Source organism: Podospora bellae-mahoneyi, chromosome 6 (assembly GCF_035222275.1).
Source record: "Podospora bellae-mahoneyi strain CBS 112042 chromosome 6, whole genome shotgun sequence".
NCBI classification, from domain to species: domain Eukaryota; kingdom Fungi; phylum Ascomycota; class Sordariomycetes; order Sordariales; family Podosporaceae; genus Podospora; species Podospora bellae-mahoneyi.
Genome location: NC_085885.1, coordinates 3,892,043 through 3,910,442, shown reverse-complemented (window position 1 = coordinate 3,910,442; position 18,400 = coordinate 3,892,043). Strand labels below are relative to the sequence as shown.

Below are 18,400 nucleotides of genomic sequence, written 5' to 3'. Positions count from 1 at the left end.
GCGGGGCAGGCAAGGCTCTCCCTTCCTGGCAATTGCCCTGAGCACTACAGATGTATCAGTCTTCTCAGTCATTTACAGGACATCACTATCTTCAACCACTATCCATAACTAATCAAATACTTATATCTTATTCTTTTTCCACCTTGAGCGTGGCACTTAAACCACCACTCCGATGTTTCAGGGGCCCTGAACCTTTCATTCGGGTCCGGGAAGAGCCGTCGCCACACCTTATAAACAGGACTCCAAGATATGACCTTCACATATCATTACCACATCATCTCGTAAATGCGAGCCCGGGTCCTGTCCAGTTCTGATCGTCTTGAGCCAGGTATGAATGCTCCATCTCACATCTTATCCAGGATATTGCCAGCCACTAATTTGACTCAGGTGGGAACTCATATACCGAGGAGGGAGCTCTTTGTCTCTTGTGCCATTATCTTTCATCCTTCATCTCATATTGTTCCCTTTATCTCTCTAGCGCCAAAGTCAGGCACCACGCCGAACCCACGCATCGCACTGTCAAGCCAACGATTACCTGGCCGAAAGTTTCCCGCACCGCCCTCCTCCAAGTCGACCCGATATTCCTTTCGGACGCCGGCACTGGTCCCGTGCCTCGACAGTTACTTCAAAATTCAGCTGCCTAGAAACCTTTGGCTGCCAAGCTCACCGCTTGACTCGGAGGGCGGACAAGTTGGATGTGGCGTCGTGTACAAGAATTGTTGGTTCATCTTGACACAGAAACGAAGCAAAAACCCATGTTTTACATAGGGCTGTGCTGGCTTCCGGCCAACAGCGTTCAACAAAAGCATGCCGTGCGACCAGCCGGAAACATATCGACCCGTCCCGGAACGCGGCTCCTCGACCCCAAGTCATGTTGGGAAACACTGGGAAACACAATCAACGAACCTCTTGGCATATCCGTTGCAAGCAAGGGTGCTCACCTACGAAGCGCAGGTGCGGCACCTCTCAGATCAACCCAACCCAGCTCGGCGCAAGGCCCTTCCCGAACCAGACTGTCGGTAAATCCTTTTGACTTGTAACACAGCGACGATGTCATGGTGGACCAAGATGACTTCACTCATTCAGGCTTCCAAGTGATCAAGAAGCTTTGCAAAGTCAATTTGTCAGATTCGGACTTGATATCCGAGACCCATTCCCCAAAACAGGAGGAAAAGGACTCTCGTCTCCGCCCACTTTGGATCTTGGAAGCTTCTACCTGGCTACGTCCGGAGCCTCGGACATATCTCTTAGACAGCTTTTCACGCCAGAAAAACCAGCCAGGTACATGACGAACTGCTCCCGTAAGGCTGAACCCACCTTCCACGACGCCATCGGACTTGAGTCCCGGTGTCCGCGCAGCTCCGGTAGCGCGGGTCACGTAACCGCGTCATCCGGCCAACACGTTTGCTAATGTCACAAGATGACAACGCTCGATTGAACAAACGTCTGTAGCTATGCACTAGAACGGCACATCAGAAACTGTTGGTTGCTAGTCAGTTCTACCCGGGGCATTGCCTCCACCTCCACTCCCCTACACCACCTACCCGCGTCGCCTTAACTACTTACGTTAGTTGTGTAACCACGGTTAGAATCCCTCCGATCCTCTTTGGGCCTTGGTCATTGGCAAAAGCAAGAGATGGACCAAGGTCGTTTGATTTTCCTGGCCTACTGTTGCTCAGTACGCGTCTTCTTGCTGGACGAAACAAGTTTGAGGGGGGTTGGGTTCTGTCCTACTTTGCTGCTCTCTACACATGCCGCCTTGATAAGTCAAAAATTGCCCCCAAATATTCGCTGAATCAGTCCGTCATAGACATGGTGTCTTGTGCAGCCTGTACAACTAGTAGTCGTAGTCTAAATCCTTCTGTGCAAATACGATGGGGCCCTCCACATTTTGTGTGCTTTTAGTGCCTGGCAACACCAGACCCCCAACCAAGGGTGATCACAACCGGCGAAAGTGATCATTGTTCCAAAGCAGAAAAACTGTTTTCATACGCTGAAAAGTCGGGGTTACATAACAGTGTCGGGGTGGGAACCCGAACTTCTGCCCGCGAACCCGTGCCGCCGCCACCGACCAAGCTCTCGGAGCCGAGCAGGGTTCAGCACAGCAAACCGAGCGGTGCGAAGAGAAAGCCACCCCCATATGCTATACATACCTTGATCTGCCCGGTCCGCTTCTCTCACCTTTGCTGACCTAGGTAACGACAAATTTTTGCAAACACCCAACCCTGTCCTAGACGACCCCCCGGCACCTGTGCCTTGATCTCACCTGCAGCAAAAGGATCACGAATCCGTAAATGCTGTCTAGATCCTTCTTGGGATGCGGCAGAATCAAGGCAGCTCCGTGGCATAATTGGCTTGATCTGGAAATGCCGCTGTTGGTTGTTGACTTTGGTGGCCGAAGCTCTTCGGCTGGCTGGTGCACAAGGTGGCACAGAGGAGCAGTTTACCCCTGAGCTCCAGACATCTCCTTGCCACCAACTGCCACAACCGAAATTCTAGCCCAAAATGTATCGTGTAGTGAAATGATGTTGTGAAACGTGGCATAGGCCTATTCTAGACTATCGTAACTTCTAGTATTCTAAAAATGCATCGCTCAGACAAGAAGAGGAAAGAAAAGAAAAGGAAAGTCTTGGTTATTGGTACAGAGAGGAAAAGAAGTGTAAAAAGCCAAAAGTGAAAAAAAGGAATGCCGTATGCTGTTGGGATACGAAGCTGCTCGTGAATTGATCCCACAAACGTCACCAACAACCCAATCCCTCCATGTATCGTAGAAGGCATCGTCCGTAGGTATGTCCGAACGGTTTCGACCTCCGACGCACTGCATCATCAGTTCAGTTCCACTGCAAGTCAAATCTGACATGCATCATTAACCACCCAGTCACGCCCGCTCTTCCCTCAACGGGCAAACCATCATACAGTAAAGGAAATAAAAGACCAGAAAAGGAAAGGAAACAAAAAAGGCATGCAAAAGGGAAAAAAGACGTCATCAAATCATGAGTCCACCATCAACACCCCCTTCCCCCTTCTACCCGTTTTCGCCTTCCGTCTCTGCTTCATACATCATTCGCTCGCCGATAGAGCAGGTAGTAGTCCAGATCTCGTGGTCCACCCATGCCGTAATAAGACCGCAGCTTCCGAATCCGAAACCCCCTACGGCATTGCTTTATTCCCCCTCGCCTTCTGACTGCAGCGAGAGAAACGGAATGACCGAAGAAACATGTTGAAGATTGCTGTTGTGATCCATCATATGATACTGAATACCGTAGATAGCCGAGTAGGGGGACGGCAAAACAAGTAAAATCCTAGCTTTGAGTTAGCTGTCCAGTCCCGTGCCCACAGACGCTCTTGGTGTAACTTGCAGACTTTCGCCAACTCCTGTCTACGGAGTAGCAGGGGGAGTAGGTACGTTTGGCGCCGGAGTGATGGGCCCAGGCCGTGGGTTCCCCGACGGTGTGGGCGGGCGAGGATCAGCCATCCTGGACGGAGAGTCTGTCACTGGAAAGAAGGGAGGAAGCGTGGGCGTGAAGCTGGGGTTGATGGTGAGTTGACCATGCGGAGGAGCACTCCTTCTCAGGGGCGAGACACTGTTCGCAGCACGGAGTTCCAAGAGAAATATATCCCCCGATGCGAAGACAGGCATGTTGGCTTCTTTGGGGAGGGTATGAAGTCTGATATCGGAATGGCAAAATAGAGTAACAAGAATAACTAAGATGGTTATGTTGTGATCAAGTTACGGTGCCAACAAGATCGTGCAGGTATGTCAAATCGAGTATGTATAAAGCTGAGCTGAGATTTGAAGCTTTGGATGTCAGGAGCCAGTAATGATGATGATGATATACCGGTGAGAGTGACGAAGAGCTGCTTCAACACATCAACATCCTCAGGACAGAGGGAGCCCATGACTTCCTTATATACAAAAATACTGGCCCCTTCACCCACAAGCTCTCGCTCCAGATCGCACACAGACGTAAGCATAGTATAGATCACAGGCGACCGCGAAAACCAACGCCCGCTTGTGACACCTTGTGTGTGTAACAAGAACCGCCGCGGCTCGGTGTCGGACGAAGAGACCGTCTTGCGCTTAGGGCTGGCGTGTATACTGAAGGATTAGTTAGCAGAGGAGGGTATGTAAGGTGGTGTAACCAAGACCCAACGAGCACGAGACTCACCAAGTAGGCAAGTGGATATCGCGAGGGAGTGCCTCATGAACGAGGGCAAACTCTGAGGGTTGCCTGCCGTGGGAGTCACTGGACAACACGAAGAGCCTAACATGGACGGGAAGGGATCCGGCAGCAGGGGTGTCTTTCTTGGTTGGGACGGAGTTTGATGGCATACCAAGCCATGTTGGCGTTGACGACAGCAGAAGATCCGGAACCTTACTTGAGTGAAAGCCCAAGATTTGTATGTAGTGGTGGCACCAAAAAGAGGCTGTGAATTGCTTTGGTGGCTGCCTACCAGTCATGTGGGGGAAGAGCCAATATCAAGTACCAGGTTAGCAATGGCTGTTGGAAGTCAGATGCCAGACGAATCAAATGCAGAGCTATCCGAACAATGCCATTCAGTGTTTTTTGAACAGCATCTCGCTGAGAAAGTCTACGGCAAGCCGTCGAAACAATGACGGAGACCACCCGCGGTATTATAGTGTAGGCTGTTTGGATGGCAATAGGCGGCAACTGCATACTACGCGCCTCGTCCCGTGCTTTGAAGCAATACATAGTGTGCAGCTACTGACTTGGTCATCGAGGTCTTGAAATTCGCCCGGATAATCCGAATCAATCGATCGTTGAGTGGCCTGCTCTGTGTTTCTTGAAGATGCCGCTAAAAACATTGGACGATCCGCAGCACGGCGGCCCGGCAATGACCAGGTACCTTACAGGACGCATGCTCGTGTACAGGGGCATGAAGACCGCCAGTGACCGCCCGTTTCCAGCTTCCTGGGTTCAAGACGCCAGCGTTGCATGGGACGGGATGCCACCAAACTCGGCGTGGGTTGGTTTATTGGAGCGTTCCCCCACAATAGCCAAATGCAGCATCAACTCCACATACGGCTGACTGGCAATCAGTAGAAAATCAGCTTGGCACTCGCAAAGAACTTTTGACCACTCGGCCAGCGAACTTTTGCAAGCAGGCGTCTTTACGAACACTATCTGTGATGCCATCAAGCACCGGCAACTCGTCGAGTAACCGAACAATGAGGACAAACGTGACAACACGAGCTCATCCTGCCAAGCTCGGTGGAATGAGGAGGACGGCGAAGGATGATACCCTATGGATGGTACGCTTACACAGCTCTTCGAAATAGCGAGATGGACACCAGAAAGCTACCTCGCAAATGCCGTCGTTCCCCGAGCTTTCTCGATCCAAAGACTTCCTTGTGGATGATCGCTGAGGACAATCCTGTTAGTGCTGTTGAAGGATGACGCAGTGCGACTTTCTCGCTGCCTGTGCTGGAGAAATGCCGCATTGTTCTTCAGTGTTGAAAATAGCATGATGCCACAGTTGGCTTGACGTTTCCTTTGCCATCTGTTTACTTTTGCGAGTCTGCCCCAGTCAGCACAGAGCCGACACATGTGCGGCACCATAGAAATAATGGACTGGAGCTGTAGGAAGTGATTGCACGCTTGAGCCACAAAGACGTCGCAGCACACCCGGTTGGCCAGCGCCTGAGGCTTCGCTCTGGAATGGTGAGATTGGGATACCGAGCACCCAGCAAAGAGCGAAGCGAGGTGAACACGGTCTATCAAGAGCGGGAGAGTTGCCATCTCAGGATTTTTCCAAATAGTCATCAAATCAGAGGCTCAGTTGCTTGGTGGTCGAACGCAAACCATACGTCCTGGTTGTGATTGGAGCAATAACGATGGGCCTATTCCTGGCCGTGGTGTCTCCATAGAAAGTCAAACGGGTAAACAGGTGCGGGAACCGTTTAAAAAGATGGTGTTGCTGTTAGCTGTAGGACCCTCGCTTCCGCTACCAGGGAAATCGGAAGACACGGGGTCGTTTTTATCGGCCACAGCTATGGGTCAGATGCTTGGGGGCGAAAAACTTCGTGTACCGTCAGCCTCATTTGGGGGTTTCACCATCTGTAGAAAGACCTGATTGGCTGTTTCGGGACACCTTGTTCAATGAATATTCACCACAGAACAAGCCGGACACATTGCTGGTGGAAACACTCACTTTGAAGCCGTACCCAATCGCCCTTCATGAAGATTGATGCCAGCTCTCACTCGTTCTTGACCTTGACCTGAAGTCGATTAGCTTGGTAAAAGAGATACATGGCTAGAAAGACAATGCCCAAGCGATTCCTTTTTGTTCCCGTTCCCCCGCTCCAAACGCCAAAATATTTTCTACAGCAATGAGTTGGAGCATCACCTCCCTCCACGGTCCCGATGGCGACTGGGGCTTCTGCTCCTACGGTCGTAACTATCATAGCTGTCGCGGCTAGCGCTTCTGCGATTACCCCTATCGTCGTCGCCGTCGTAGCGCCCACCGACATGGCGACTCCCTCGTCCTTCACCGCGGGCTGGTGGTGGAGTCCTGGATCGAGACCGGGATGAATACGAAGGGGATCTTTGCCTGCGATTATGATTCCCTCCTGCCTGAACGGGTGACCGAGATCTCGACCTTGAGAGAGAACGGGGACGGTAGGTATCAGAACGGTTCCCATGACGACCTGGCCCAGATCCACGTCCATGACCCCCTCCCCCACCACCTCCTATGTTGCCGCCAAAGGGTCTGGACTGATGAGGGGGCGGTATACGCGGGTTAATATTTGCTCCGCGGCGAGCTGTAGGGGGTGCGGGTGAGAGCTTGCGGCGGGGTAGCACGATGGAAACGTTGATGACGGCGCCATCTACAGTGGCCTCGTGCATGTGGGCAATGGCAGCCTCGGCGTCGGCTTCGTTGTAGAACAAAATGTAAGCTGTGCCACGGTTGGTTCCAACTGTAGATATATACACGTGCATGTCAGCGTCGACGAGTCCTCAAGGTGTGTGTGACACAGCAGACGGTGGGGGCAGGTGACAACATACGCTGACGGTTGAGAGGCAGGTCCAAGTCCTCAATTTCGCCATACTGGCCAAAGATCTCTCGAAGGTGGTCTTCGTTCACGTTCTTGGTGAGACGTTCGACAACAATCTGCAGAAAACGGTGTGTTAGTAACTTGGTTCTCGTAGGCGTGGGGGGCCGACCTGCCTTGGTGCTTCTGGCCTGGGGCGTGGGACTGCGAGTGCGACTTCTTGAGCGACTCCAGCTGCGATCGCGCGAGTAGCTTCGACTACGACTGCAACTTCTGCTTCGACTGAGGCTACGGCTACGGCTACGGGATAGGCTGCGACTGTAAGTCCGAGGTCTTCCGTTGCGCGGGGCCGGAGAGCGGGCTTGGGAGGTGCGGTCGTGTGTGTTGTAGCGATCCATGGCCTCGGAGGGGGTTCGCGATGGGGAACGATTGCGGGATTCGGGCCGGTAGTGATCGGCTGGTTCGTCATGAGACACAGGATCCCTGGATCTTGATCTTCTATCCGTATCCATATTCAGTGCCGTGGATGGTGGATAGTGGGGTGGCGCAGTTGGGCCAGGATGGTGGAATTTGGGGGTGAAGGGGAAGAAAGAAAAAAGATAGAGACGACCATGTTCACTCTCCCAAAAACGCGTGCGAGGCTTGACTGGCAGCGCGCAGCAGTCCACCCGCCAAGTCCATGCCAAGCCGGGTCGGTACGTATCTGATTGGCGATAAGAATCTGCCCCACCGTCCTGGCCTTTGCGTCATCGCCCCACAAGGCAGTTTCCACTTGGCTCCCAGCTGTCCACCATCTCCCCAGACACTTCCCTGCATTTCTCAACATCACGTCAGCTTCAGCAGTCACCTCCACACACCATGTCACTTCACCAGGTTGTTCACAGGGCGTATCTCAGCAAAAAGAGGCCTCCCATGGCACTGATGAACGGTTCTTGTTGCTCGAGGTCAGAGCCAGTCAAGACCAACAGTCGAGATAGCCTCGTATCAACCATTGCCCACAACGGTCAACTCCGGTGGGTCAATCTCTCAAGGACCTAGATATGAAGGACCTCAGAATACACGTGTACAGCCCACTTACACTAGTGTACCGGTAGTTGTTCAGACTTAGACGGCCCCTCTTCCTTCCTGATCAAGCTTGCGAGTAAAGCAGTTTACTCAAGCTCAATACCATCATCATCTCGGTTTTGGAAGAAGCTTCCATCCCTTCTTTGCATGAAATGTTTGGTGTCAGTCGACCAATCACGATGCGGTTTCAGGTGGCACAATTACATCAACCAGAGTGACGGACACGGCATCTAGCCAAGCTTTCTGGACCCTGCATCCCTCCCACTCGGTTGTGGCCAGTGGAAAAGGGTCTCTGCCGTGTCTTCTCCGTCATGCCTCACCCCCCATTGGACGTGTGGGTGTCGATCCAGCCCATCCATCATTCTGCTTCTGACGTCACGTTCGTGATGGTCGGGCAAACACCAAAAGCAGGTTTGAAAAACATAACTGTGATGATCAGCAGTAGGTGGGCAAAAAAATGTTCAAAAAGGCTGCTTGGTGTCCCTGGGGGATCTGCTCTCGGCCCGAGAACAATATTTTTCAGTGACAATCACAACCTGAACACAACCAGCACACCCCCAAACCAAATCATCAGATACCAAACATGCCGTTCTTCTCTCGATCAGAGCCCGCCCAGCAGCCGGTACAACCGGCACCGCAGCCTGTCTACGAGGAGCAGCCCAAGAAACATGGCCTTTTCAGTCGCCACCGCTCCCCATCTCCCGCCCGTACTACCAGCACCAGCACTCGGCACACCAACTCGACCTACCAGACCTCTCCTGAGCGTGGCACCCGAAGCTCCAGCGGCAGTCGTGGTGGTCTTCTCCGTCGGTCCTTTGGCAACGGTTCCACCAACGAGATGGATCCCAGCATCGTCGCTGCCCGTGAGAGGGTCATGAGTGCCGAGATGGCGGAGCGGGAGGCTGATCGTGCCCTCATGGCTGCCCGCGAGAGTGTCCGCGAGGCCCGCGAGCATGTCCGCAGACTAGAGCTCGAAGCTCAGGAGGAGGCCAGGCGGGCCAAGATCAAGCAACAGCAAGCCAAGGAGGTTTCTAAAAGAGGAAAGCAGCTCGGACGTAAGTATTCTATAGACTGCCACCTTGGTAGAATAACAGCTAACAAAGCGATAGGCTACGATTAGAGTCTCTGCTGAACGAACCTTTTTTACATTTTCCTTTGTTACGGAGCGAACGGACATGGAGTTTGGAGGGCACTTGTACCAGCATAAGCCTTGTATTGGTGGATGTAGCATATATCTTTCAAGCGTTGTTTTCTTTTGGCGAATAAATTATTTGTTGACTCCGTACGATACTACTGTGTCGCACACTCCAAAACCCAGGCTTTTGACCATGACATATAAAATCCTAATTGGCAACCCCCATCCAGCTCAAAACTTCCCTAAACGCCTGTCAGACACACTAGATCGGCTCTACACTGTGTGTAGGGAAGATCCAGGCTGGCGTCGCCAATCTCTGACCGACTTGGCTTCAATGCTGGCATCTGGGGAAGGTGGTGCCCCGGGATATGTCAGGTCACGTTGAGTGTGCAGTGCAGTAGTCAGACTGATCCTCAAACGTTCTGTCCTAACGGTGACACGGCTAGCACAAGTTCCACCCAAATGTTTCTAGGCCTACGCTGAGCTGATACAAAACGCTTGATACAGGCATTTGAGCCCTCCATTGGGCAGCCAGAGTCCGAGCTCGGACTTTAGAAGGGACATTGTGCCAATATTTTACACTAGCGATATGAAAGCCAGCATGATAATACCTAGTGGTTGTATTCTTACCGGAGTTAAAACATGATGTGTAACAAGGAAATTCATGAAAAACCAGCTACCGTGATGGTAAGCAGGGTGTTTGGCCCCAGTTTCGTGTCATACGAGTACGAAGGGACCTGGTTGGGTATATTGCAGTGAGCTGGCCAGTTACGGGCGAACTCTGCATAACTGGGATGCGTTTTGCAGTCAACATTAGCACCAATGCTACGTACTAAGATGATTGACACATATGGCAGTGCTAGCCTCGCTGAGGCTTCATCTTCTCAAAAGGTGTTGTTGTTTTATGATGAAATATGCACGAGTATATCTCCCGTACTGCGATGGTTCCAGAGACGAGACACCGACACATAGATACCTAATCGTTGCCAGCCCGCGGCGAAGGCCCGTGTACCTTTCTTACTTTATCGCACACTGCAGCAAAAGACCAAAAAGTCCTGATTCTCGTGCAAATTTCCTAGCCAACCTAACATCAAGACATGACTCAGAACGACGCCAGCGTTCCTCAGCCCTCGGAAACGTCCCTAAAACAGCCATCCAGCTGCCACCGCCGCCACGCATCCCATTCCGGCTGCAATACCAGCAGCCTGTCCCGGCGTTCCGGCAAAGCGTGCACCATTAGTGCCATGCCCACACCCGCAGCTGTCCAAGTCACAGTCGAGGCAATCGTTGCCTGAATTTCCTTGTCGCCCTGCCTTTACGGTGGATACCAACAGATGCGCTGTGGATACTGTCTCCGTTGGCCGTTATCAAGATCTCGCGATGGGCAGCCCCAGAAGAAGGGTTGGCGGTGGATGTTATAGTTGTAGTAGAATACGCTGCGCATATTGCGGGACAGTCACAGCCAGGACACTCTTTTCTCGTTCGGTACCATAATATTCGTAGCCTCGACGCCGGCTGGTGAAGTGGGATGGCTCTGCTGGGCTGCGATGATATGACGAAGTTGATCGTGACCAGGGACAATAGGCCTGCCGATGGCATCTTCAGGGCTTCTACTGGCGAGGTTTAACTCTGCGAACGACGCCAGAAGAACAAGTGAAGTTTGAGGGACTTGTTCGGCGAGCATTGTACAGCTTATTGCTGTTGATAACTGGACTTGAAAATGGGTATGGTTCCCGGAGGCTACTCGAGAGACTGACAGACAACGACCACTAAGAGGATCTTATATGCTGCAGCAATATCCACGTGTCTGGCCTCGAAAAGATCAGCTTGTTGGACCAAGTCCCTCATGGGCTTCCTGTAAAAGTCACGAAACCACACAGCCGTCAGCCAAGTGGTCTTCGTCCTCATCTTTTCTGGGCTTTGCTGATGGTTTCTGGGGACCTGTTTGGCTACTTGAACTGCCAGCAGAGCTTTTGGTAAAGAAGCCGCGGATGGTTAACCCTGAGGGCCCAGTTGCAGCGGACTGTTGGGTGCGTTTGGTTGCTTCCGGCATGTTGACTGCTATGGAAAAGTCGAGTGTTGGAGAGTGCTTTGAAGGGCCTTGCCTTTGGTATATCTTCAAGGAGACCAAAATGACCGGGTCCGATATACGTTGGCCATGTTCTTTGTTGTCCATGTGGTCGTTAATCTTGAGTGGGGCTCCGTAGCAAAACATGCCATGCGAGTGGGAGATGGCGACAAAGAAATGCGGCTCTTGGAAGATGGAAGCCGAAGTGTAGCTCAATAATGTTAACCAAAAGAAAAAGAAGAAAAATGGAGAAGATGGCCGGGCCCCTGGACTTGACGACCACTCCGGGGGTTATTACAGGGAAGAAAGAATGGTGTCAGGTGGGACGAGGCGCTCCCAGCATTGATGTTAAGCGGCTCCAATGCAGCTGAAAATACTAACGTATTTGGATACTATGCCCTGCTGGCCTTGTTAGTGCGACCGGAGGTTTAGACCAAAGCTTATCTAAGCCGACTGGTGGCAGGTGCCCACTTTGAACCTCACCCGTTGCCCGCCTGCTTGCGGAATCTTTTGAGCATGCTGATCGTCACAAGGCAAACCGGAGTTCCAGTGCCTCGAACCTGCCGGGCTGTACGTTGGTTTCGAGTCTTCCGGCTTTCCTTTCCAACAGCTTCAAGCTCAACTTGCAGTTAGGGATTGTCCTGTGTTCGTGATATTACCCTGTGATACATACGGAACTGAGGTGTGAAACAGAATTCCAAAGTTCTGTATCAAAGATGACGTCTCATGACATGACTTCCCTCCCCATTCATAATCCAAGAGGAAGGTGCATGACATGTCACCAGCACAGAGGGCCCCCCCAGGAGTGTGTGCTCCTTCCTCGGTGCAAGCACTGTCAGGCATCAGGAAAAGTAAAGGCTTGTGCTCCTCCAGTTCCAACAACTCATCTCTCAGACAGAGACACGACAAGACTCTCGGCCGCATAGCACTTGTTGTTTCCCCCGGTTGCTTCTTCGCTGCTCCACTCAGACATCGTTGCCTAGAGTGGTGTCTCTCTAACCACTTCATTCGTACAACACATCAACAATGAAGAGCATAAATCCCCTCTGGCTGCTTGCAGCTTCACTTGTCCGTGCTACCTTCTGGATGGAGGATCTGTCCCACCAGGGAATTGCCTCCTTCAACCCCGACAGAGGATACCAAGTTTTTCGAAATGTTCGTGACTTTGGTGCCAAAGGTGATGGAGGTAGGAGCCTAGAAGATGTTCAATGCCATCCATGATCTGGAACTTCAGGTTAACAATGCTTTAGTTACCGACGATACTGCTGCCATTAATGCCGCCATGAGTCACGGCAATCGCTGCGGTGGCTATGGCTGCATTGGAGCGACCATCAACCCGGCCATTGTTTACTTTCCGCCCGGAACCTACCTGATCTCCAGCCCAATCGTCGGCCTCTTCTACACTCAGATGATTGGCGACCCCACTGATATGCCCGTCATAAAGGGCGGTTCCAACTTCACTCAGGATGGGAAGGCCTTGCTTGATGCCGATCCATATCTGAGCAATGGCAGTATGTGTGGCCTCTCTACGCCAGCTCCAGCCCGGCTTGAAGTTAACTTGTTTTGTCTTGTAGAGCTCAATTTCATCTCTACCAACGTCTTCTTCCGACAGGTCCGCAACCTGGTGTTCGATACCACAGCCATACCGCACCAGACCTGGGCAGTCCATTGGCCGTCTGCCCAGGCTACTGTCATTCACAACTGTGTCTTCATATTGTCACCAAACTTTGAGGACGGACATACGGGAATTTATATGGAAGAGGGCAGCGGCGGCATGTTGACTGATCTTGTCTTTTATGGCGGACAGTACGGAGCCCAGTTTGGTAGCCAACAGTATACCGTACGCAACCTCACTTTTCACGGCTCGCAAACTGCCATCCTGCAAGTTTGGAACTGGGGATTTACGTACAAGTCTCTCAGCATCAATGACTGCGAGATTGGCCTCAACATGTCCTCTCCCGACGTAGGCTCCGTCACACTGCTGGACAGCTCGTTTACCAATGTCGATACTGCCATCATTGTGGGCAGACACAATAGCAGCGCTACTGGTCTTGGGTCACTGTTGATTCAAAATGTCAAGTACACCAACGTTCCCACGGTTATGAAGGATCTGGACGGAAACCAAGTTCTCGCCGGCAATGCTTCAGGAGCCCTCTTTGAGTGTGGCTATGCCAAGGTAAGAGCTATCAGATATTCTGTGATCAATCTCGCATTATGTTGACCTCGGATACAGGGAAGCCTTTACGCTCCCGAAGGGCCATCTGCGTTTGAGGGACGTGATATTGCCTTTGACCAGCCTTCCGCCCTAAAACTCGGTGATCAGTACTACGAGAGGTCGAAGCCTCAATATGAGGGCTACCCTGCCGGTGCATTCGTGTCGGCCCGCAACATCTCCGCTGTTGGAGACGGTGTGACTGATGACACAGTGGCTTTGAACTCGTTCTTTGACGTTGCGACCGAGCCGACAGTGGTTGGGTTTCTGGATGCGGGGTTTTACCGGGTGACTGACACCGTGTATATCCCAGCAGGTGCTCGAGTTGTCGGTGAGGGTCTTGCTGCCGTCATCATGGGCGCAGGCAAAAAGTTTTCCGACGTCACCAATCCCCGTCCAGTGGTTCAGATCGGAAAGCCTGGTGAGCTTGGCTACGTCGAAATCAGCGATATCATTGTCTCGACACAAGGCCCAACAGCAGGCGCTATTGCCATCGAGTACAACTTGAACACCCCAATACTGGACGGGAATATCACCGTCGATACACCTCCATCGGGACTTTGGGATGTCCATGTTCGCATTGGCGGTTTCGGAGGCTCCAAGCTCCAGGTGGCAGAATGCCCCATCACTCCCAACATCACCAATGTCGTCGAGCCTGCCTGCATTGCTGGGTACATGAGCATGCACATCACGCCGAGTGCTGGCAATCTGTACATGGAAAATAACTGGATGTGGGTTGCTGATCACGATATGGAGGACTGGAACCAGACTCGGATCGATGTCTTTGCTGGCCGAGGCCTCTTGATCGAAGGGTCCAATATCTGGATGCTGGGCAATGCAGTTGAGCACCACACTCTTTACCAGTATCAGCTGGTCAACGCATCTAATCTGTGGATGGGTCAGATTCAAACAGAGACACCATATTACCAACCCAACCCACAGGCCCCTTACCCTTTTACACAGGTTAACACCACCCTGCACGACCCTGATTTCATGACCGATTGCCCAGGTTCGTCCCCCAGCACGGTTGAGCAGCTGCCAGGTGACCCGCCGTGCGCCATGGCGTGGGCTATGCGCATCATTGGGTCCAAGAACATCACGGTGTTTGGTGCTGGCCTCTACAGCTTCTTCAACAACTACTGCACCAACTGCAGCACCAACCATGCGGGCGAAAACTGCCAGGCGAGAATCTTTTCGATTCAGGATGCCAACGGCACAGAAGTGGTCAACTCCACGACGGGTTTGCAGATGTACAACCTAAACACGATTGGGAGCGTGAGCATGCTCACCATCAAAGGGGAGGACGTCGCGTTTTGGAACGAAACCATTGCAACATATGCCAGTACGATGGGGATCTTCAGGAACGATGGCAATGGCACAAATGTGTCGTCGACTTCTTGAGTTGTTTGTTTGCAGTTCTTATCATTGACACTGACAGGAGGTGTCTTAGGTATCATGTTGATCAGAGGAGGGATTTCTTGGTACGATGAATGAAGAATCTCAGTAATGGGCTTTTGGGAGCACATAGTGCACCTGGGCTTAGCTAGTTGATAGAGTAACCAGTTACCTGGTAATCACTTATCACGATGGGCTTCTCTTCACTGAGGTGTGATTTAGAACAGTCAAGATCTTGCGGTGTCGCGTTGCTCAGAAAAGCAATCCTTATCAGATATTGGATTTCAGATCATCTCCCCCGGCCGTGGCCGTGACACCCCTGCCTCCGAACAATCTCGCTCGGATCGGACCGATCAGGAGTATCCGGCAGGTGACGGAGATTCCCCACAAATCTCCTCCGAAGCGGAAATTGCACACGGGGGAAGGGAAGCTCAGGCCAGCATCAGGGGGGAAAATGGGACTGGCGATGGAGTCAACGAGCGGGGTGGGGAACGTGGCCCGGGTTCTGGACTTGTGTTTTAAAAGGCGAGCCAGGGCCTTCGCGGTAGGCAAGCGTGTGAAGAAGAAGCAAGATGAGACGAACGTGTGGGTCGCGTTTTGGGGCTTTGTTCGAAACATTCCGATGAACTTCTTTGGGTTTGGTTTGGAGACTGGAATGCAAACACTTTGAAGGCACACCAAGGTGAGCTCAAAAAGAGGTCGTTCTAGGTGCGATGATCATTATGCGGGTGAGAAAAAGCTTGAATAATGACAAATATCTTACCTTATCAGTTGTGCATAAAAGTCTTCCGAGATGAGTTGAGCGAAAATCTCTGATGTGCCGAGAGGTGACATCGCTCATGGGGAATGAAATGCGGCGACACGCTGGCAAAACCAAGGAGCGAGAAAAGTGGGCAAAAGTGAGGGCAAAAGTCAAGCTCTCAATACCACGTTGTAGGGCACACAAGATCTCACTGGTTAAGCGGCGAAGCTGGTCATGCTCTCAAAAGGAAAAATAAAGGGGTATCAATAACTTGTGCATGTATAGAAGGCTAAAAAGAAGTGTGTTCAAGAAAAGAAGAAAAGTGTTGTGTTTCCTCCAATCCATCTCTCTCTTTGTTTCTCCTCCCATATCATGCGCGAATGGTGTCTCTCCTCCATCCATTCGCATCGTCAAAATATGTGTGTGTTAGAAGGTTTGCCGTACGCCAACAGATCCCCGACCCCGGCCTTGAAACTTTTTCCTGCCTCCCGTCCCCCATATATGCAAAGTCAAAGATCCGATGTACTTCTCTTCACCACACACAAGTTTTGTTGGATGTGGAAGAAGTTGGTTGAAGGTTAAAAAAGAGGATAAAAGGTCCAGCCAGCAAACGTAACCAATCACCACCGAATCACACAAAGCAGCCAGTTGTTGCATCTCACTCAAGACCGAGGCCTCAAGAAGTGAAGTGGGAGGGGGTATTTGGGTATCTGAGTCGTGGTCGTAAAGAGTACGTTTGGTCGTATGCTGCGTAAAAGGCTTAAAAGAGGCGGATTCTGGCCTTGAACTGGGAAGAGCATCATGGTTGCTGCGGTATCGGGTGGCGGCGGTGGCTAATACTGCTGGAAGAACGAATAGAAGTGTTGCTAAAAAGTGGTCATGGTCCAAGTTTGTGAGGGTATCCCGAGGCCCAATATCGTCAAGCGCTTCTCGTCAAGTGACAAGAGAACGCGCCCCGGCCTGCCTGAACTCGAGAATCGAAGATTGTTATAAAGTGTTGTTGTTGTTCGCAACAAGTGTCGAGATTGTCAGACAAAAGAAAAGAATTAAGGTTTAAAGAATAAGAAGGGTGCTGACAACCGTGGAGTAGTCGCGATTCCCAAGCCCGCTTTGGCGATGGGAGATTTTTTGTTGTAAAATGATTTGTTCTTGATGTCGTCAAAAATGGTCATATGCTCATGAGAAGGCTGTCTGATGGTGATGATGAAGCTGACCGGGAAGGGGCCGAACCAAGAATATCGCGCCTCGCTCAGAGACAAAAGAAATGATTGGTAAGATGCTCGCATCGTAGAATCGGATTGATAGTGCCCAATAGCTCCTCCCAGACCCCATCATTCATCAGAATGAAATTACCGCTGTTGCCTGCTTAGAGGAAAGCAACAACGACAATGCCGGCCATGGCGGCGGCGGCAACGTTGGCGGCATTGAGAGCACCGGCAGCATTGTCCGGTGTGGGGTCGAGTGTCGGTCCTGATGTGGTGGTCGAGGCGGCAGGGTTGAAGGTGGTGGTGGCACCGGTTTGGAGGGCGGCGGTGGAGTTGTGCGAACCCGTGTGAGCGGCTTGGAGACGCTGGAGGGTGAGGGTCTCGGTGAGAGTCAGAGTCTTTGTCTTGGTGGTGGTGGACTCGCCCTCGGCAACGACCATGAGAGGCAGGAGGAGGACAGTGAAGAGCGCTGAGAGCTGCATTGTGAAGATGTTTGTAGATGTTTGTGGTGATCCGTCCGGCTCGGGCAAAAATCCTCCTTTTGTGTATCAATGTTTGCTTGTATGTGCGGTACAAATGTACAGTGGTAGGTTGGGCTAATCTGTTGGCAGAGTTGGAGATGGATAGATAGCAGAATGAATGAATTTAGGCCACGTCGAGTGAGCAGGAGCAGCTTCCAAAAGATAGACTTTGCCAACGAAGTCTGAGGTGAAGCGTGCGTGCGGTGCAGTGCAGCGAAAGAGTGAGGCTGGTGAGAGGGTGAAGAGAGGGCGAGGACGAAGGACAACGGCGGGAGAGCCCACGATATGTCTGGGGGACGGCAAATTGCGCCTGGCCTGCCAAGTGATTGGGACCGATAATAACAAAGGTACGTACCGCGGGCTTCCCCGCAAGGGGATTGGCGCCACGGACGATGTTGCAGCGGTACCTGCAGCAAGCCCACCACATCCAAGGCATCCCTGCTTGTCTCTCTACTTGGTTGTTTGTCTCCCTCTGCTGAGAGCTGTCTCTCACCTTTTGCCGCCCGCTGGCTGGCTCCCGTCCTGGCCCTCGTTGCCAGGCCCCCTTCATCGGCCGACCCCGTCTCCCTCTGGCGGATAAACTCGTCTTTCTCTCGTCATGGCCATGATGAGCAGCCGCACGGCGCGCAAGGGCAAGAGCTGTTTCATGCAGGAAATTGCAGGTCCAACTCCCGATCTCGCTCTGTCAGTGCGAACCCTACCTTGTCACGTTGGCCGCCATCCCAAAAAGGGCATGCATGCTGTGCCAGCAAAGCCGCTTCCTTTTTGGCATCCACACATCGGATCACATCATCCTGGCACCTGGACTCGACAGCCACACTTGGCTAGCAGTCTGTTTCGACTTCATCTGTCTGTCTTTGCCATCTTCTTGATTCCCGTCCAACAGCTCCCGAAGTCAGGATCTTCTCGAGGAGGCAGCGGCAAAGTCTGGACCAATTCGAGGCGGCATAATGGACGTTGGTGAAATTTGTGCAATTTGCTTTCGAGAAGAGCGCCCCACCTAGGCGCGTGTTCTGATTGGTGTGCCTGACATGACGTGCCA

The 18,400-nt window shown here is 52.0% G+C and overlaps 6 protein-coding genes across 6 annotated transcripts; 3 read left to right on the top strand and 3 right to left on the bottom strand.

Moving 5' to 3' along the window:
- Nucleotides 1-2,999: 2,999 nt before the first annotated feature.
- Nucleotides 3,000-4,343, bottom strand: QC761_0100460 (uncharacterized protein; the record flags this gene model as incomplete). The annotated part of the gene is made up of 2 exons (XM_062873098.1): nt 3,000-4,099; nt 4,271-4,343. 2 exons carry the CDS (start codon nt 4,341-4,343, stop codon nt 3,984-3,986), a joined length of 189 nt encoding a protein of 62 aa, XP_062730240.1. The 3' UTR covers nt 3,000-3,983.
- A 2,022-nt stretch (nt 4,344-6,365) lies between these two features.
- On the bottom strand, nt 6,366-8,024 carry QC761_610870 (uncharacterized protein; the record flags this gene model as incomplete). Its single annotated transcript, XM_062881496.1, has 3 exons — nt 7,192-8,024; nt 7,029-7,134; nt 6,366-6,940 (listed from the first exon to the last, which is right to left on the bottom strand). The coding sequence occupies exons 1-3, from the start codon at nt 7,525-7,527 to the stop codon at nt 6,366-6,368; spliced, it is 1,017 nt and encodes a 338-aa protein (XP_062730239.1). The 5' UTR covers nt 7,528-8,024.
- On the top strand, nt 7,863-8,160 carry QC761_0100440 (uncharacterized protein; the record flags this gene model as incomplete). Its single annotated transcript, XM_062873097.1, has 2 exons — nt 7,863-8,028; nt 8,118-8,160. Exons 1-2 carry the CDS (start codon nt 7,874-7,876, stop codon nt 8,158-8,160), a joined length of 198 nt encoding a protein of 65 aa, XP_062730238.1. The 5' UTR covers nt 7,863-7,873.
- Nucleotides 8,161-8,663: 503 nt separating this feature from the next.
- QC761_610860 (uncharacterized protein) lies at nt 8,664-9,364 on the top strand (the record flags this gene model as incomplete). The annotated part of the gene is made up of 2 exons (XM_062881495.1): nt 8,664-9,135; nt 9,190-9,364. The coding sequence occupies 2 exons, from the start codon at nt 8,664-8,666 to the stop codon at nt 9,198-9,200; spliced, it is 483 nt and encodes a 160-aa protein (XP_062730237.1). The 3' UTR covers nt 9,201-9,364.
- Nucleotides 9,365-12,077: 2,713 nt separating this feature from the next.
- QC761_610850 (uncharacterized protein) lies at nt 12,078-15,214 on the top strand. Its single transcript, XM_062881494.1, has 4 exons — nt 12,078-12,469; nt 12,534-12,794; nt 12,858-13,459; nt 13,517-15,214. The coding sequence occupies exons 1-4, from the start codon at nt 12,310-12,312 to the stop codon at nt 14,894-14,896; spliced, it is 2,403 nt and encodes an 800-aa protein (XP_062730236.1). The 5' UTR covers nt 12,078-12,309; the 3' UTR covers nt 14,897-15,214.
- Nucleotides 15,215-16,998: 1,784 nt separating this feature from the next.
- QC761_610845 (uncharacterized protein) lies at nt 16,999-17,319 on the bottom strand (the record flags this gene model as incomplete). Its single annotated transcript, XM_062881493.1, has 1 exon — nt 16,999-17,319. One exon carries the CDS (start codon nt 17,317-17,319, stop codon nt 16,999-17,001), a length of 321 nt encoding a protein of 106 aa, XP_062730235.1.
- Between the last annotated feature and the right edge of the window lie 1,081 nt (nt 17,320-18,400).